Source organism: Psammomys obesus, unplaced genomic scaffold (assembly GCF_907164565.1).
Source record: "Psammomys obesus unplaced genomic scaffold, mPsaObe1.curated_primary_1811, whole genome shotgun sequence".
Classification (NCBI taxonomy): domain Eukaryota; kingdom Metazoa; phylum Chordata; class Mammalia; order Rodentia; family Muridae; genus Psammomys; species Psammomys obesus.
In genome coordinates, this window is record NW_026596962.1 from 837,495 (window position 1) to 856,454 (window position 18,960).

Here is an 18,960-nt window from a genome sequence, read left to right on the forward strand (position 1 = left end):
GCAACAAAGTGGCCACAGAGAGCTCTGGTCATGGAGCCCTACTCGATCCCTAGTTCTACCGTCACAGTCAGGAAACCAGCCTTTCAGGTTACCTCTGTCTTCCAAGGTCCTGACTACCCAGCCTGGAGAAGGTGGCCAGGAGCCAGGGCAAACAGTGCTTTCCTCCCTGGACTGGTAGCCATAGATCAGCTGTGGATGGCTCCCAAAGCTCCAGGCTGCTTACCTGAGGACAGGAACACAGGCTGGGCAGGATATACCTGAGCAGCTAAGCCCACAGGCGAAGCCTTTGTACCACTCCATGGCAGGCCTCGGATCCCCGACATACTTAGAACAGCTGCGCTCCACAGCAGGAGATCTGTCATCAGCACCCCAGTAAATCCAGAGCCAAACTTCTGCCAAGACACAGCATGCAGGTAGTGAGCTGCTTCTCATCAGCCCTCCCCCTATCCTGCATCTGTCCCTCCAGCTGCTCTGCCTAACCCCCCCCCCCCCAGAGCACGGTGGGCCCCAAACAAGCATCGCTGTGCTGCTTAGGCAGGAGGAACGACTGTGGGTTCCATGCAGCCTGGAAAGTGACAAAATAACACTGGGCCTGAAGGGCTGGTCGTTGATTCTCTGAGGAAGCACATCAACCGGAAGGGCTCAATCACTTTTCTGGGTCCTCTTAAACACCATACCACAGCAGAGGAGCAAGCGTGCCCCAGAAGGAAGGGCCGGCAGCTTCATGCCCCTACAACACCTGAGCGAGTGGCTGCCCCTCACCCCAGGCCGCAAGAAGCAAATATATACAGGAGTTTCAAAATAATACAAAAACTATTTTTATTGTTTTTAAAAGCCAGCGCGGTGGCTTTTGCCATCACTATCAATTTCTAATACAAAACTGGATTAAATAAATATCATCCAATGTATAAATAGACCATGAGACAATTCTGAAGATAAAAAGAGAACTTTTCTGTAAATTAAAAAATTAACTTTGAATTTTCTTAGTGGTGGCTGAAGAACAATCACTATGGCATTTTAGAACCTGTTAATATACAAATCTTGATTCAATACAAAAGTCTTCATGCCATAAGCGTTACACATAGAAAAGATTAAATAGCACGTTTTTTGTTTTTTGTTTTTTGATTACTGCCTATTGCTCCTGACACTCTAACAGATCTCTACCATTTAGTCCATACAAAAAAATGACCACAGCGCCTGTGCAGGTAGGGTGTGAAATGGAGTGTGTTCACCTAACCGTGAGCACGCCTGGGAAGCAGCCAGTTGGCAACAGCAGTGGCTTGACCGCCACACTGCTGGGGGTGCAGGCAGCCAGTTTCCCTTAAACCTCTAATTTTTAGAAGCAAAGAGGATGCAACCAGATTTCAATTATTCCACTACAATAAGGAAAAACAAAACAAAACAGATTAAGTGTCACTAACTGGGCTATCATGGGTAGCCATTTTGAAATTTTACTTTACTTGGCTTTTGGTTTGGTTTTGTCTTGGTAGCCCAGGCTGGCCTGGAACATGCTATGTAGTAGAGGATGACTGAGGTTCTGATCTTCCTGCCTCCACTCCCCAAATGTTGGGGTTGCAAGTGTTTGCAACCACAGTCCACTGAAGACTTTGCTCTGAATTACATGAATTTTACCCACATCAGATGAATATAAACCAAGTGCAGAAAAAGAGGGACTATGGACCAATCTCCTGAATAAGGTTCAGGAGTTAGCAGCACCAGACCCTGGGGTCACTCTTGGTGTGGGGCTAGGAGGGCAAAGGGAAGGGCCTTTGAAAAAGGCTTGGGAGAAAACCCTTATGCAAAGAGGCCTGAGCTATCTCTTGGCACAGAACCCGAGGGTAGACCTTCAGATACGTATGTTATAAAATGCTACATAGGCACATCTGTGTGGTACCATTCAAGTTGGAACGTTGAGTCTTAGTGTGTAAATACAATCCTCAGGAGACAGAGCCCACAAGAAGAACCTCCTCTCTGCAATCTGGACTACACGGATATGCTAAACTCGCTGGTCCTTGTGAGAATTCCGAGGAACAGAACTCAAATTTCCTTTAGCATGGTGTGAAGGGCACACAAAACAATACACATTTTCTGGTGCACACTGCTCACCATACTGGCACCTCACTATGGAAGCAATTTCTCAGGAGCCCCTTTGGTCTCCTAAAGCATGGTCCTCCCCTCCCTGATTTCCTCACTGCTTCGCAAGCACCTCCAGCACTGACAAGGGCTGCCTCCAGGAGACCTTGCTGGTGTGAGGAGCATTTCTGTTTACAACTCCACCTAGACCTCCAGCCTTCTGAAGGCTCCTGCTCCCTCAGCTCCTCAGCTGCGTTCATCTTATGATTGCCAGAGCGTGCCTTCAGGAATGTGCTTAGCTGTTCTTCTAGCAACCAGCAGCCTCCTCTAAGAACTAAGTGGCTCCACAGAACTGAAGGGCAAGTGGTACCTACGGGACCCCACCAGACACAGGATGCTCTATCAAGGGCCATATCTGACTGCCAACTGGACGTACTTCAGGGAGACACAAAGAGGATATGCATTCTCTGGACTTCACATAGGTAAAAGAAACATCATTACAGTTTTTTTTTTTTCCTGCTAGAAATACCTGAATTGACATTTATTCCCCACCCAACTAGTCTATCTTAAGCATGATTTAAAAACAAAACAAAACACAAACACCACATTTCCTAATGTCATTTTGCATTTAGTTATTTCAAAACAGATATGTTATATAGAGTTCTAAAAATACAGTTCTCTATCCTCAAGACCCTGGTTACATATGAGGCTAGAAACAACTTTCCTAAAACAGCATTTCAAACATGAAAATACAGAGACCAGCCTGTAAACCACAATATTCAAGTGAGCTACCTTCTCAGAACCTTGTACTTCCAAGGAATGTTGGTAAAGAAGCAGCTTTGATGGTAAGGAAGTAAATCAAAACACACACACACACACACACACACACACACACACACACACACGTCATGTTTGCTTACTAATAAACTGAGAAAAGATACAGAATTGATTACTGGTACATTTTCTTTTTCTTAACCAAAATAAAAGCAGGCTTCAGATTCACCTGGTCAGACCTTCCTTACAGAGGTGATGAACTGCCGCAGTCAGCACCCTGCACTCACTGCACAACCAGGAAGTAGCCAGCCCCTCTACAGATGTCCTGAGATGACAGTTAATGCTGAAAGGAAAATAAATAACCCAGCAAGAACAAAAACCTTAAATCCAAAAATTTCAATTGGGGGATATCTGTTCACTAAACTTAATTAATATTTCTAAAATACTTTAATACAAAATTATAAAATAAAAAGTGCATTAATAGCAGAGACTTTAGAACTCTCGCACAATTACAATTATTCTGAAAACACTACCACGGCCAGGTGTACACAATGACATTCAGGGAGCCTCAGGTTTTTAAGTCCAGTATCACAATAAGTCAAGTAAGGCTTTTTTCTTCTTAAAAAAATATACAATACACAAATCAGTTTGGAAAAAAAGTAATAATATTTAACAGTTCTCTTGACTTAAATATTTTCACATAACAAAAGTTTTATGTCACTGTCAATATTACTTATATACAAATGACAAAAGTGAACAAAATCAAAAGATGCCCTTTCAAAGTAACAGTGAAATGTCTCTCTCTTCAGGACTCATAGTGAACAAGTCCACATAATATTTATAATAAAAATGCTCTCTTCTGAAAACCAAGGAGGCAATGAGAGAAAATAAAGGCAATTTTTTGTTTTTTTTTCAGGAAAAAAAAAAAAAATAGAGCCCAGCTTTACGTTACAGTGAAAAAGATATCCCTTTATTAACAGAGTGAACAAACACGGGCCTGAGGTGCACCAGGGGGTGGCCGCAGATGCGCTGTGAAGACGACTCGTGCTTCTATTTACAAGATATACTCCTCAGCCACATGGAGGCCCACGTGTCTGCCTATGTACACGGGTATTTACAAATAGAACATATAAATAGCTCCAAGGGAATCGATATGAAGTGGGGACCGTCTGTCTTTGGAATGCTGAGGCGCACACACTGCTCAGCGCAGGAGGATTTGGTTTGGGATGTGTCTCAGGTGGCATGGCTGATGACACTAAAAAATTCCCTGAAATGAAAACAACCTCCGAATGCATGAGAAGAAAAGTTGCAGGCTTCTTGTGGGTCCTTAGCCTTAAAATACAGATAAATTTACTGAGGTGGATGGAGACAGCCACCTGTCCCTTAGACAACTCTTTTCACTTCCTGCTCACAGGGTATGGCTTGTGCTTCTGCAGTGACCTAACACATGTGACCGGAAAGATTCATGCAGCAAGCATGTGGACATCCATGTGAGCGGCTGGTCCTCACCTGCAGGTCAGATTTCCTCCGTGGCCCTGCCGTCACCCACCAGATCTTGTGTTCTTCTAACTAACTAAGGATTAGGTATCCGTGGTGGAGAGAGAACTGGTCCAGCCATCTCTCAAGGCATCAGTTACATTAGCTTAAGAGTGGGCTAAAAAGAACTGATTGCTACTAATCAGCAGAATGCAGAGTAAAAGGTGGGAAAACATCCATGTGTGATGGCACCACTTCTGAGCTTCGTACGCTACCACACGTGTGTTTTCCATGCTAACTTGTCTTTTGCTAACATGAATCTCACTGCAATGATATTCAGATCCAGTTCACCTGCTAAGGACATCACTGGCCATGAGAAGGTAGAAGCCACCACGGCAGTGCCCAGGTTCTGTGATTTGTAGACAAATGAGGACAGTGCATGTATGGCCCAGTGTCTTTCTTGCTGGTCTTTAAAGGACAATGATTCTTTAGATAATTTTAGCTAAAAAACTATTGTGGTAGCTTTTTAACACTTGTGGTTTTAAAACAGAAACTCTGAGTGCTCTGATCTTCACAAACGTACTTCACGGATGCTCTTGGCCTCTTTCCTTGGCATCAGAACACATTGGTTAGGGTCTGCCATTCACCCGCCGCCTCCTGCACCACTTCCTCTAAGTGGAGAGTCCTTAGCTCTTCCCCATCCTGTTCCTGGACCACAGTGGCTGCCTGCAAGGTTCCTGCAGAAGCAAAGAGAAAGGAGGACTCAGATCTCAGAACCAGGCCCACATAAACACTTAAGAGTATATGGGAACCAGAGAAACAAAATCTATTGCTTGCTTTGCTTTCCATCTCAGTGAAATGAAATAATCTGAGCCAGGCAAACTGTCTTTCAACCTGTGATGCCAAGGCTGGAACCCTGGGCCTCAGGCACATAATAAACAGGTGCTGAACCCGAGGTAGAATTTCTGTTGGTCATGGCCACTATGATGTGGGTACTCACACCCTGAGTGCTGTGTCAATACACCACCAGTGACAAGCAACTAATAACACTCACATCACAGACACCTTCCACACAGTTCAGCGTTCTACCCCTTGGGTGCCCAGACATGTCTGGACACAACCTCAGCAACCACACGAAGGCACCAACATACCCAACTGTCTTACAGCTAAATGAACCTCAAGTACAAGCTGTAAAACTCACTGCCTCTTCAGGGCTTGACTTGGATTTAATATCACACATTCCTGCTTTCGTAGCTCCTACCACTAGTGCAACCTGGCCTAAATGATTTCCTCTGTTAAATAACAACACTACTGCCATGCTACTGTGAGGTCTAAAAGAGAACCTCAAGCAGGCAGGCAGTCGTTCATAACTGTAACCCAGTTCTGATGGCATCAATCCTGTGGCATCAAGCCACAGAGAAGTGGGGCTCGTGTGGCTTGCACTAAGTACACAGAATGGAGGCAAGGGTGCCCCGCACAGTCTGTGTAGACTCCAGGCTGATTCTGCCTCCTCACACTACTGTGGCCTGTGGCCTGCACACTACGGGAAGACTGAGAACAGACAGCCACGCTGCTCACGCTGCTAGGCTCTGATCATTCACTCTGAAAGGCACTGTCTGAAGTTGGGGATGGTGATAGAAGACTGAAATCCCAGTACTCAGGAGGTTACAGAAGGACATTCAGAGTTCGAGGCCAGTCTGAGCTCTACAGTTCAACTCTGTCTCAGGAGAAAGAAGAGAGAAAAGAAGAGGAGGAAAAAGGGGAAGGGAGGGAGAGGGGGAACAAGGAAAACAGACACAGCACAGGTGTCAACTCCACTCAGCCTCTTCCTAATGTCCTTGTTTATCGCCTCTTTGATAAACTGCAGTCCTTATAGCAACTACGAAGCCTGGCCACTGTAAAATATGCTACAGTGGCACTTGGAAAATGCCCAGTGACCTAGCCATCTAAAAATGTGTGCCTTCTCTGAGAGAGATTTCTTACCCAAAAAGCTGTGCGCTCGCTTCATGTGCAGCTTCATGTTGCTCTTCTGTGTGAAGCCCATGACACAGTAGTCACACCTGTAGGGCCGCTCACCAGTGTGCTTCTTCATATGCACCTGCAGTGCGCTCTTCTGGTTGAAGGCCTTCTCACACAGCGTGCAGTGGAACGGCCGCTCCCCTGTGTGCAGAGACAGCCATGGTCAGTGCCATTCTCAAGACCGCACATGCTGGTGGAGCACAAGCTGTCACTTATGCCACACAGTTAAACATGGAGGACAACTCAGGGACACTCCTGCTGCCACCACCAGAGATCAGCAGGACAAGGCAAAGACACGCCATGCTGAGATGAAAATGAAACCTTACTCAGCCAGTGCCCAGACTCAGAAATATTCAGAACACACATGATTAAAACAAAATGTCTTAATACATTTTATATGTTACAAAAACAGGCATTTGAACATGTGAATATCAAGTCTACTTAAAGTATGATTTTCTTTTGGCCTGCACACTACGGGAAGACTGAGAACAGACAGCCACGCTGCTCACGCTGCTAGGCTCTGATCATTCACTCTGAAGCTGGGGATGGTGATAGAAGATTGAAATCCCAGTACTCAGGAGGCTACAGAAGGACATTCAGAGTTCGAGGCAGTCTGAGCTCTACAGTTCAACTCTGTCTCAGGAGAAAGAAGAGAGAAAAGAAAAGGAAGAAAAAGGGGAAGGGAGGGAGAGGGGGAACAAGATGAAGGCAGAATCTGAGAGTTGCCATGCCTGACATCTGCTGGGAGATGCCCACCAGACATCACTGTCTCTGTAGACAAGCCACAGCGGACTTGCCTTCTGGGAGCAAACCCCCAAACACTGAACCTTTTAGGGTCTTTTGGTGCCCTGTGGGTGAGGTGTGGCTTCTTCCTTTTGCCTACAAGTTCTTCCCATATGCTCAGACTGGTAATTTCTTGCTGTGATGAGGGTCCTTCCCCACAAGGCCTCCAGATAGTTGCTGAACAGCGGGGACCCACACTCCCGCTCTCAGAGCATGCTGAGCTGGTTCTGTCCCTTCTCTTTAGTGGCCATGCATGGCAAGTGAGGCTTTACCTCAGTATCCTCAGGTGAAACTCCAAAACTGAAGTTTCTGCCTGATCCTCCTGACTGAGTGCAGTGATTCTGGGCTGTTTAGCAGCAGCCTTTGGAAGAAGAGATGAGAGGCAGGCCCTTGGTTAAGCACACGGCCCCTTGAAGCATTTATTTGGCTGGGAGTAATCCACATGTATGGAAGCTGGGTTCTGCCCACCTCTTTGAAAAAGTAAGACATGGCCTTTTCTCCAGAATGCCCAACAATCAGCTGGTAGCTGACTCAACCCTGTAAGGCTCAGCAAGGGACAGAGCAGACCAGTACAGCTGCACCAGTGATCTTGAGAGCTGAGAGGCAGCCAGAGATCTATTAGAAGCTGTTGCGTCTGCTACAGAACAAAGAATGGCAGCATACTTCCCACCCCTGCATGGTTTAAGAGCTCAGCTAACCGATCGGGACTTAAGACAATCAAGGAATGTGCCTGCCTTCAGAGGGAGAATCAGTGCCAACATGGAACGCTGGCTTGACTGGAACACAGAGAAACAGCAGTACAGCAGCTGCGGAAGCACAAGGCACAGAGGGGCCTTCTCACTGGCTCAGCTCCACACTGATATCCTTTTCGGGATATCCATGCTAAGGTCTCAAGCCCTCTCAGTCAAGCAGTGTTTCCACCCAAAATGACAACACGATGTAGTTATAAACCATCAATGCACATTACAGGGCATGAGGCAACCACCATCAAGTTCAGTGTTTTCCTGATTTAAAACAACAACAACAAAAAACCTGTAGAAGAATTGTTCAAAGTTCAATATCCAACACCCATATAGCTCTAGAAGGTACAGTATCACTACCACCATGCCAGGAGCCAGGAATGGGCCTGAGGAAGCAACTGAGCTTCCTGCAGGTGGCCCACCGTTGTACAGTCCATGATGGGTGAGCCCTGGTAAGGCAAGGCCTCAGGGACTTTGTCTCTAGCTTGCTTCTTGCTGCTAATTGTCTTCCCATGCTTGTCATTACTGTATTTCTCATATGTCTGACATAGCAAAAATCCTCAGGGCCTTTGCTCTGGTGGAATCGCTTCACTCTGCTGGACTGATTTCTTACGGAGACAAAATGAAGATGTACATTGATAAGATAATGCTGTTTAGGCGAACTGATGATTTTATGATTTCTGATAATGATTTTATAGAATAATGTCAGGCCCCACCCCACCCCACCCCACCCCACCCCACCCCACCCCACCCCACCCCACCCCACCCCACCCCTGCAGAAGAGCAAAAACCTTCGAGGAACCCTGTGAGTCTTCACTTGCCACTGACACGGAAACTACACTAGGGAGAAGGTGGGCTTGAGGCTGGCTTATGAGCAGAGTAAACTTTCCTCTCAGTCAGGTCTCGGTGTGCACTAGGTCAAATAACATTAAGCTTTCAATGAGCTCATAACTAGCTGACACATGATTATTTAGATGCAGTCTTAATGGAAAGCTATGTAAACATTAACCCTGATATAACCTCTTGGAAACTGATACCTTTAAACTACATCATGAAATGCTGTTGCATGGAGACAGAGGTAAGGAAAGCTTAGAAGGACAAGCAATCAATAATCCTGACCTCACTACATTTTCTCTATTTTTGTGATAATTTTTATGGCCATTTTTCTCCTGACGTAGAGACACTGTATTAAATGCTATATAAGGGCTGGGAACAAAGAAACTCTGGAGGTTGAGGCTGGTTGAGCATTCTCCATCCAGCCAGTTGGATATATGTATATATGTCTGTTTGTATGTAGGTTGGAAGTAGGAGCCACTCCAGCCTTCTCCATCCACCAGGTGTGTGTGTGTGTGTGAGTGTGTGTGTGTGTGTGTGTAACTGTTACAGCTTGCTTGTCAAGGCTTTACTCTATCTACCAGATATGTATTTGTTTATATGTACATATGTACATGTGTAGGATGGCTGGGGCTTGTGAGCTTTGTTCCATCCACACAATGTACACAATGTATAAATCTACATGGCTGTATGTTCATCTGTGCATACATATAGTGTGAATATATGTGAAGTGTTGAAGTCTCTTACTTCACTGTATGAATGTGGGGGTTCTTTTCTTCCCACTGGCTCACGAAGAGTTAGTAAGTCACCCCTCAGGGTTATCCCCTGGGTGAAGGGGAGCCAAAATGCCCCAATAATTCACTCTACCGAGTGAGTTAGTCTGAAGGTCTAAGGTTCGAGCTCCTGCTTTTCACTTTTCTTTCGCTCACTTGCTGTGACCAGCAGGAGTGCCCAGTGAACTTCACTTCCACATGCCTCAGTTCTTCCCCTGGAACCTGTCAAAGCCAGACTTTAGCACCACAGTGCCTCACTATACAGGAAAACATGGTAAAACTCAAAAACTACAACATAGCTTTGAAAAAGCAAACGAAAGCATTTTCTCTATCGTGTATGCTTCTGTGCACTTGTGTATTTGTGTGTGAGAGAGTGCACAAGCATTTTGGGGTCAGGACAACCTCCGGTGTCATTCCTCAGGAGCTGTCTACTTTGCTTTTTACTATTTGCTTTTCTTTTCTAAAACAGGGTAATCCTGCTGGCCTGGAACCTGCTGTGTAGACCAGGCTGGCCTCACACATACAGGGATTCGCCTGCCTGTCCAGTGCTGTATTACAGGTGTGAGCCACTGTCCAGTTTCTCTGCTTTTTGACAAAGTCTCTCACAGTCCAGAACTCGACAAGGAGGCTAGGCTGGCTTGGGCAGTGAGCGCCAGAACCCTCTGGCCTCTGCCTGCCCAGGGAGGAGGTTATAAACATACTACAGTCCAAGAGCACTTGTTTCTTTGACCGTTTTTTCCTCAGTGACAAGAGGTTTGAGCAGATACAGACAGTCAACACAGTAGAGTGCAAGGTCAACAGAGAGCAGAGAGAGCAAAGCAGTGGGCTTGGAGGGCTGGAGAGGTGCCCTCTACCCTCCTAACCCACAAGAGGGAAGAGGGCCACCACATGGAAGCACTTCTATTCCCTAAGGTCACGTGTAGAAATGCCAAACCTCAAGTGGAAAAGTTAGTCAAGTTAACAAGTTGATCAAAAATTAGGGCAAAGTGGAACACAAGGACCTTGTTTGTAAATAATTATCACACATATTTATATGCTTAACTCCACCTTCTCACTAACCAACTGTCTATTTCAACACCCAACAGCACAGCACATCTCACTACCTGTGTGAATGCGGCTGTGTCGCTCCAGCTGGCTTGGTTTGGCAAATGCCTTTTCACAGGTGTCACATTTGAAGACCCTGGGCTTCTGAGAGCTGAGTGAGGGACCAGCCTGGTGTGTCAGCATGTGCTCCTGGAAGAACACACAGAAACCAACAAATGTTAGCCCTAATGGAACATGAAAGCCCTCAAACAGCAACAGAAAAGAAACCATCATGCAATTCCAACAACCTGTGAGGACAAGCTCATAGGTGACCCTTTGACTGGGACTTCAGGACCCAGAGCCCACCACAGTGACAGGAAGGTGAGGAGCTCTGGCCATTGAGCTCCATGTCCACACGAGTGGCAGTACCGCCCTCCTCAGGCTTTGAAGGCAGAGCAGGGACGCTGCCCACCCCCACCCCCCACAGCGCACTCCAGTGGAGCCTCATGAAGCCCGCACTTTGTAAGTCCACCTAGAAGTCAAGGCCCACACCCTGCTCACAAAGGCTTGGCTAATATCCACGGAGATAGGACTGTTCCAGCAACTCTCACAGAGCACCTGTCCACCAATTACACAACTACACAGGACGAGGCATTCCACATCTGCTGACAGCCTCAGATAACTGCACCTGGGACAGCGTGTGACTCAACCTATCAGTGATTCTCCATCAATGTGATCTGGCTTCCTCAGAAATATGGCAGCACTGTGCGGCCCCCTCTTGAGGCTGGCACCGAGGTTATTGTCAAGGTTTGATACAGTACACAATTACCCTGACAGGGAGTCTTTATGCTACCCAAGCCCTTAAAGGAGATTGAGAGAAGCAAAGGCTTGTACTGTTTGCACCTGCATCGCAGATTCATGAAGAAGAACCCTGCCCACACAGACAGCCTAGGAGGTGGGCCAGAGGACAACGAAGACTGAGAAAGCAGTTCTTAACCTAGGTACTGAAGGTCAGCAAGGGTTAGCACAGGCGACAGAACATAGACGTCAGCAGTAGTTTCCACACTGTGCTGTGCTACCGTTAACACCTGAAACTGACACTTCCCTCTTCACTTGAGGCACACTAAAGCTATGTGAACATCATGCTTCAAGAGGATGGAGCTCTCTGTTTTCAGAACTCTTTCTTTTATACACCGTAGTCATTGGTGTTTGAAGGCAGAGGGATATAGGAAACAGACAATACGTTATTTGAGAAGGACCATGGTGTAACTCTACAGCCATTTCCAGAAAGGGAGCGTTGCTGTGACAACTCTAGTAGTGTGCACAGTATCAGAGCTGCTTTTGAAGCTGGTGGGTCTAAGACCTAGGGGCAAGCTGCGCTCTTCATCGGCAGGTAGTGTTTGCTACACTGAAATTGAGTGGCTCCCCAAAAGGGAGCTCTTGTCAGAGGGCCAGTCAAGTGTGACTCTGATGTACCCACAGGTGCTGCCATGCCTTTCTCCGCAGGGAGCTCCTGCACATGTGCTGAGTGCATGCATCGGGACAGACAGACTTCCCCTATAGCCAGGTACAAAGGGCAGACTTGGGCAGTGGCAGTAAGGGGCTTGAGAGGCATCTCTGATAAGGAGCAGAGTGAGCGAAGGACAGCACTTGCTCTTGCTGCTCACTCCTACCCCTCCCCTTACTGCAAATTCCTTCATCACCTAATTACTACCATCAGACACTCAATTCTTCCAGCACATCAAAAAGTAAAAATCAATCCTCTGCCAAGAATGACTTGTTTAGGGGGACTCAGAGAGGGTTACCCATAGTCCCTGTGTCCTGTCTGTGGATGGCTACTGTCTCATGATAAACTTCTTTTATGGCCTCAAGTATGGCTGCATGCTTTCCTGGAGCTCTCATGGTGAAGAGTGGGCGATGAGAGTGAGAGCTGAGGACATGGAGTTTCCAGGAGGGAGCAGACAGTGTGCATGTGTGTGTTGTAAGAGCCTTGTGTTAGGTAAGTGGGTTTGGGGCAGCTCACATCTCAGCCTCAATGTGCAGGGACCATATGCAGACAAGAGACAGCAAAACAGGACTGGCCATGTATGGGCTGGGCAGAAAGCAGACAGAGAGTTACCCTTCATGTCTTACTACTAGGTCATCTGCAAAGTGCCTCTTCCCGACAGAGCCTGCTCAGGGTGAATCCTGCCAGGGACCTTCAAAAGAGCAGACGAGAGCCTTTACGTGTACGTCTACCCTGTCTAATCTCTCTCTCTCTCCAATCCAATTTCCTCTCCTTCCCTACATCAGGCATTCTACTTCATCTTTAGTCATGGAAATGGATTGCAAGCCTGGCTTCTTCATCTCCAAGCCTTCATGTGTAGACAGTGGTTAGTGTGGCTCTGGGTAGATGAAAAGGAAGGTACCCCATGCCTACATGGTGACGGCCAGACTATCACACATGGCAAAGATGGGGCAGTTGTCTCATCTGAAGTAAGGTCAGCCCCATGATAAAGACATGGGTTAGAGCAGAGCCTCAGAGTGCCCAGGTTCCCAGAGGACAGTAAGCTTGAGCTCGGTGCACACAGAAAAGTTAAAGCATGGTCAAGCTATATGCAGACCTGGTCCTGCTGGAGCCTCTCAGGAACACAGCCCAGGCCCACAGCAGGTCTCCATCTGTACAGGACTGACACTGCTCAACTAGAACAGGGTTAGATTTACAGGAAAGGAGGTGAAAAGCACAAGGAGAGCCCATACACATCACACTTCATGGCCACAGGCTCCCCCCCTACCTGCTACACTGGCGTGGAGCACTGCTGTGATTCAGAATGGCAGTGACACAGTATTGTTAGTGTATGTGTAAACCTAATTCTCTGATAGGAAGAACTGACCAGGCCAAACCAAGACACACATTAAGCTGTCATGTTTCCACACACTCCTCTTGGACACAAAAGGTTCTCAGCTCTCCTGGTTCAGACAGCCTTGACAGTTTGGAGGATTCTTGGTATTATGAAGAATGGCCCAACTGTGATTTATTGGATTTTTTTTTTTTCCTCCCCAGTTAGGTCATAGCTTTGTTTTCATCACATACTAGCTTTATGATGGTAGGTGCTGACTATGGTAAGCTTCTCAAGTAGCATTTGACAGGCTTTTCCACTGCAGAGCTGTTTGGTTTTGCCACTGTCTGTCCTCTTACCCTGATATCCACAGGGTTCCTTTGAAAAGGAAACAGGGAAGATTGGGTGTGATGGCACACATCTTTAATCCCAGCACTCAGGGAGGCAAGAGGCAGCTGGATCTCTATGAATTTGAAGCCAGCCTGGTCTACAAAGAGAGTTCCAGGTTAGCCAGGACTATATAATGACACTCTGTCTTCCCCAGCCCCTCAGCTTGAAATCCGTAACCAGGATTCTTCACCCTTCCTACATACATATGTAAGGCCTTCCCTAGGGATGCTCATCCTTTATCTGACCCCTTCTACAGTGGCCAACTCGGTGCCCTATGTCCATCCTGTGTGGCCAAAGGGGTCCCTGCAAGGCTGCTCCAGTAAACACAAGTTTTGTTAGTCCCCCTTTACTTCCTCAGAGAACGTTCTGTCATACTGTGAGTATCAGCAACCATGAGTTTGTTTTCCACAGCCTTAAATGTGCTGACAGCTTCTCACATTACTGTCACTGTGATGGGTGAGACATGACAGTCTGGTGCCATTTTAATTCACGTTAGAAACTGGTTTTGAATTGCACATGAATGTGTACAGTCTACTCACATGCACGCAACAGGCAGGCCTATTATGCCCACAACTTTGTACACACATTTACATCACTGAAATGTGGCACTGCGTGACTTTCGTCAGAAACACTGCGGACCTGTAACTGGGCGTATGTACCTTGAGGTGTGTGGCACGCTTGAAGGCCTTCCTGCAGACGCGGCAGCCGTGGATGCGCTCCTTCCCGTGCAGCTCCTTGCTGTGGTGCAGAAGCACGGCAGCTGACGTGAAGGCACGATCACAGTCCAGGCACTGGTGCGGAGGGCCCTCCTTTTCAGGCTGGCTGCTGGGGGTCAGCTGGGCAGAGACATCAGTCACCTGGAGAGTCAGGAGTTCCACATTACTACCAAAGTATGCACTAATGGCTGTCACCCAGCAAGATCATGCTGTTCTGCCTAACACGACACTGGTGGCTACCTTCGTCCAGGGAAGACCTTGGATATTCTTCAAGGCCAGGAAACATGGCTACCTTGGAATCACTGGGATACTCACACTAAGAACACTGAACAATGAGGGAGTCTGGGGATGACCCACCGACATCAGCCCAGCTGCCCAACTGCCCCCTGGCCACATCAGCTATGTGCTCAACCACAGCTGAACAACAATGGAGCACAGAGACCCGCAGTCGGGGCTGGTGAAGACTAAAGGAGGCACATATGAGTGATCCTGGCATGTAAACTATCAGACGTTGCTTTAACAATGTTGTGGTTTGGACCAGCAAGATGGCTCAGCTGATAAAGATGCCTACCTCCCAGCCTGCTGACCAGAGAGAACAGACTTCTTCAGCTTGTCCTGTGGCCTTCACCCGTGTGCTGCTTCCCACACACATTATGTGCATGCACACGGCACATACATAAAATACAAATGTAATAAAAATGCTGTGGTTTGAATTTCCGTATCTGCACTAAAAGCCTTAAAAGCAATCAGTGCTGTTTAATTACTTTGTCTGAACTAAATTATTTTTCCTAGATCCCAACTAATGAGTAGGTTTTCAAGTCAGTCTCATGGGATGCCACCAGAACTTACAGAAAAGCAAATAAGGCAGAAAAGGAAAACTGTGCATCCCACAGAAACAGTAGACTTCAGTTTTATAGATAAGTAATGATCTAATGAAGCAATTGTACTTTATGTGACTTGCCAATATTTTTATTACTAGTTCATCAAATACTTTTTCAAAATACCAGAATATATAGGAGTAAATACAAAAATTTTAAGATACAAAATAGAAAATAGAAGAAGAAAAGATACTGCAAAGATGGCATTTTGCAGTAGGCATATAAAAGGGAGAAAAAATAACTAAGTATGTGTTAAGGTCCTCACAGAAAATGTACTGCTTGTGAATAAAAAAAAGATTTAAGAAACCCTGGAATAAATGATATCAAAGTTGTTCTGTAACAGTAAATAAAACACTGTGGTGATGGGAAAGAGAGATAGCTAGGGGACGGCTGAGAAGCTCAGAGCACTTGGTCAAAGGACCTAGGCTTGACTCTCAGCACACGGTTTCTAATTCCTGTCCCTGGCATCTGATGCCCTCTTCTTGCCTCTGCGCACACATGACACAGACAGACAAAGCACTCATAAAACGAGTCTTAAAAAGAAAGAGAAATGACAAGCAATAACGACTTGAACAGGAGCTTGCTACCTTACCGTTGGAAATGCAGGAATTTGCTTTCAAACACTTTCCTCAAGAGATGCTGAGGCCTGGTGTACTTCACTCACTCCTCCCAACAACCTGACCTCTCTCTAAAAAGTTTCCAATGGGCCCAGCTGACACAGTGAGCAGGAAAGCCAACACCAATGCCTAACTGTTCTATTCATAAACAGCAGTGTCTTGTCACTGAGTCCTCGGCAGCTCTGGCTCTTCTCAGTATGCTTCACCATCAAGGCTGCCCCAACCTCAGTTCCCCTGCTGGGCAGTGATGGCTAGACACAGGGGAGCCACACTCAAGTACACAGCAGCAAGCACCGGCTTTCTCTCTACAGGAAGCAACAGGAGCAAAAGAGGAAATGCCAATGGCTTCAGTGCAAGCTCCTGCTAGCTAAGCCTCACTTAGCTAGCTGTGTGTGAATCTGTCACTATGCAGGCTTCCTGACCTGCAGGCAGAGATGTGAGTTACTCTGCTCTTGTAAAGGCAGACCAGTAAGAAGCCATACATGGCTTGTAAGACACAGATACAGATATTTACCTGAAAAGCTGTTGTCAGGTTTTTTCAGCACGGATTTCCCTTCCAAATGAATCATGAAGAAATAAGAGAAAGAAAAGACAAGCCCTTTGCTCAAGGACTCGACCACAAGACATTAAAACTCCACCTGTCAGTGCTCTGACAGCTACTGCCAGCTTAACATGGGCTCTGTTAGGACCTGGGCTGACCCTCCTCACACACTGCCACTACGACCTGCTTCACACCAGTGTCGGGCTGCCCACAGCTCACCAGCCTGAATGTGCTGGCACAGGGAGGAACACATTGGCCAAGGGTAAAGCCCAAGGTCCCCACCACTTCCACAGTCTCCTCCCAAAGGCTCGGGAGCACGCAGACTGTGCGTGGGGCCCAGAGGCCTCAAGGCATGGATAACTAAGCAGAGACACTGACAGTGCGAACAGTGCAGAGCCCTGGTAGAGAAACTCACAGAAAACACCTAAGAGAACGCCTCAGAACTGGTCGCTTACGCATATTAGTTCCCCCGGCCCCAGCTCATTTTTGTATTCAACATTTTAAACTCTGAAAAACTAATCACAAGCTAGATCAAGGTTTTGGTATTTAGTTCACTTCATTAGTACTTACTTCTCAAATGGAGTAAAGAAATTTCAAACTAATTTTGATATTGGAATGCTCTGTGGCACTGGAGCTATATAAAATTGAATGCTAGAGAAAGCCACAAGTTAAATGACAGCAGTTCACCAGCCACATAAAACAAGAAGGGGTAATGGCTGCCTCGGTATTGTACTGAGTTAGGAACCTGGAAACTCGGGTGATACAGAAGTCAGACAAACACACTAGAAACTGAAGTGATGGTCAAGGAGTCAGAGCTTTCTCTGGTGCATGGTGTGTGGGCAACAGCTGAAGACTGGGAGCTGAAACCCCAGAGTGAGCCTTAAGGAAGGCATGACCTAAGTAGGGGCACCCTGCCAGGCAAAACAGATTCTGACAATGATGCCCTTGAACATGCCAGGCAGTCAGCTAACTGTGTCATTTTTGGTGAGTACCTGGCTTTGTTAGCCTGGGGACCTCGACTTTCCCTCTGTCTTGTTGACCTGGGAAAGAAGGTAGCTGGTGGCTAAGGTGGCAATGGGGCTGCTCCATAGCAACTTACCCAGCCCTAAGACTTGGCAGGGACAGTCACACCACAGCTGCTGGGACAGTCAGCACCGCCTGGAACACTGCACCTGAGTGTGAGATCTGAGCTCTTTCCTGCCCCTTCCTTCTGCTCTATCTACTCTGTACCCTTCTACTGAGGCAACAAAACATGAGTTAACATGATTCTACCAGATCTCTCTGTCCTGTGAGTATTGGTGGTGGGTACTGGAGTTTGACACAATGAGTTAGAGTTACACACACTGAGATGCCTCTGTAAGCTCTGGTCACTGAAACAAGATTAGGGACCTCCTTGGAATTGATAACTTTCAATCTCTTTATGAAAAAAATTAAGTCTTTGTCCTACTGAAAAACTGGTAAACTAGTAGATGTCTCATTTCCTAAGAATATTCAAAGTTTAAAGCTCCCCAAATTCAGAGGCCAGCAATCACCTATTCTTTAGTTCTGACTCAGCAAAGTATTAGAAAATATTTGTACACTTTTCTATGTTCAGACTATCATTTATTACAATTTTGGATCTTAAAACATGCACTTTAAGAAAAAGATCTATCAGCCAGGTGGTGATGGTGTACACTTTTAATCCTAGCATTCATATATATATATATATATATATATATATATATATATATATATATATATGTTTACATATATATATGCAGATAATGTGTACATGAAAAGATAAAGGAAGAAATAAAAGAACCAATAAGTGCTTCAAGAAAATATATCAAAAGAAATAATAATTACAAGTAAAAAGTCATAGACCGAGCCAGAAGCAGATAGCAGACACCAATTTGCAAGCGTATCCATTTACTGTTGGCCACATCAAAGTTGATGGTTCTAAACCACAACTACTACTGACCAAGATCTGGGAGCCACCACCTGCCACGCCCATAAGACCCAGAGTTCAGCACTTCTGCTCTGAGTCTGACAGGGACTACACTCCAGAGGCTGGCTCCATTCACTAGGCCGCCTGGCAAGGTCCCGTTCCCTGTTCCTGATGCTTAGTGTGAGTCATACAGGGGCCATACCTGGTAAGCTATTTCTTCTCCAGCAGCAGATGAGGACTGTGGAGTGTGGCTCACTAATATGACTTGTGGTGAGCCTGCTCCACCTTGGCCTGAGAGAGAGGGATCCGTGAGCAGTGCTGGGAACTGCTGACCCTGTCAAAAGATAATTATCACTTGAGAAGTTGTCACATTATCAAACCATGTAGTCTTTTAAAAAGACCTTTAGGGGTTGGCAATATGGCTCACTGGGTAATGGCATCTGCTGTCAAATCTAATGGCTTAAATTTGATTCTCAAGACCTGCATAGTGGAAAGAGAAAACTGACTCCCACAAGTTCTTCTCTGACCTCCACATGAGTGTCACACACATGCCTAAACACAAGTGAACACACACACA

General features: G+C 46.4%; 1 protein-coding gene across 1 annotated transcript in view; it reads right to left on the reverse strand.

Annotated features, from left to right (window-relative positions):
• Positions 1-844: 844 nt before the first annotated feature.
• The window catches only part of Znf236 (zinc finger protein 236), a 98,214-nt gene continuing 80,098 nt past the window's right edge, over positions 845-18,960 (reverse strand). Inside the window, exons 27-31 of the mRNA XM_055598734.1 lie at positions 18,586-18,717; positions 14,364-14,561; positions 10,576-10,705; positions 6,307-6,483; positions 845-5,060 (exon numbers count right to left, since the gene is read on the reverse strand). Of these exons, the coding sequence (XP_055454709.1) occupies positions 4,939-5,060; positions 6,307-6,483; positions 10,576-10,705; positions 14,364-14,561; positions 18,586-18,717 (759 nt within the window). The 3' untranslated portion in view covers positions 845-4,938. The remainder of the gene's footprint in view (positions 5,061-6,306; positions 6,484-10,575; positions 10,706-14,363; positions 14,562-18,585; positions 18,718-18,960) is intronic.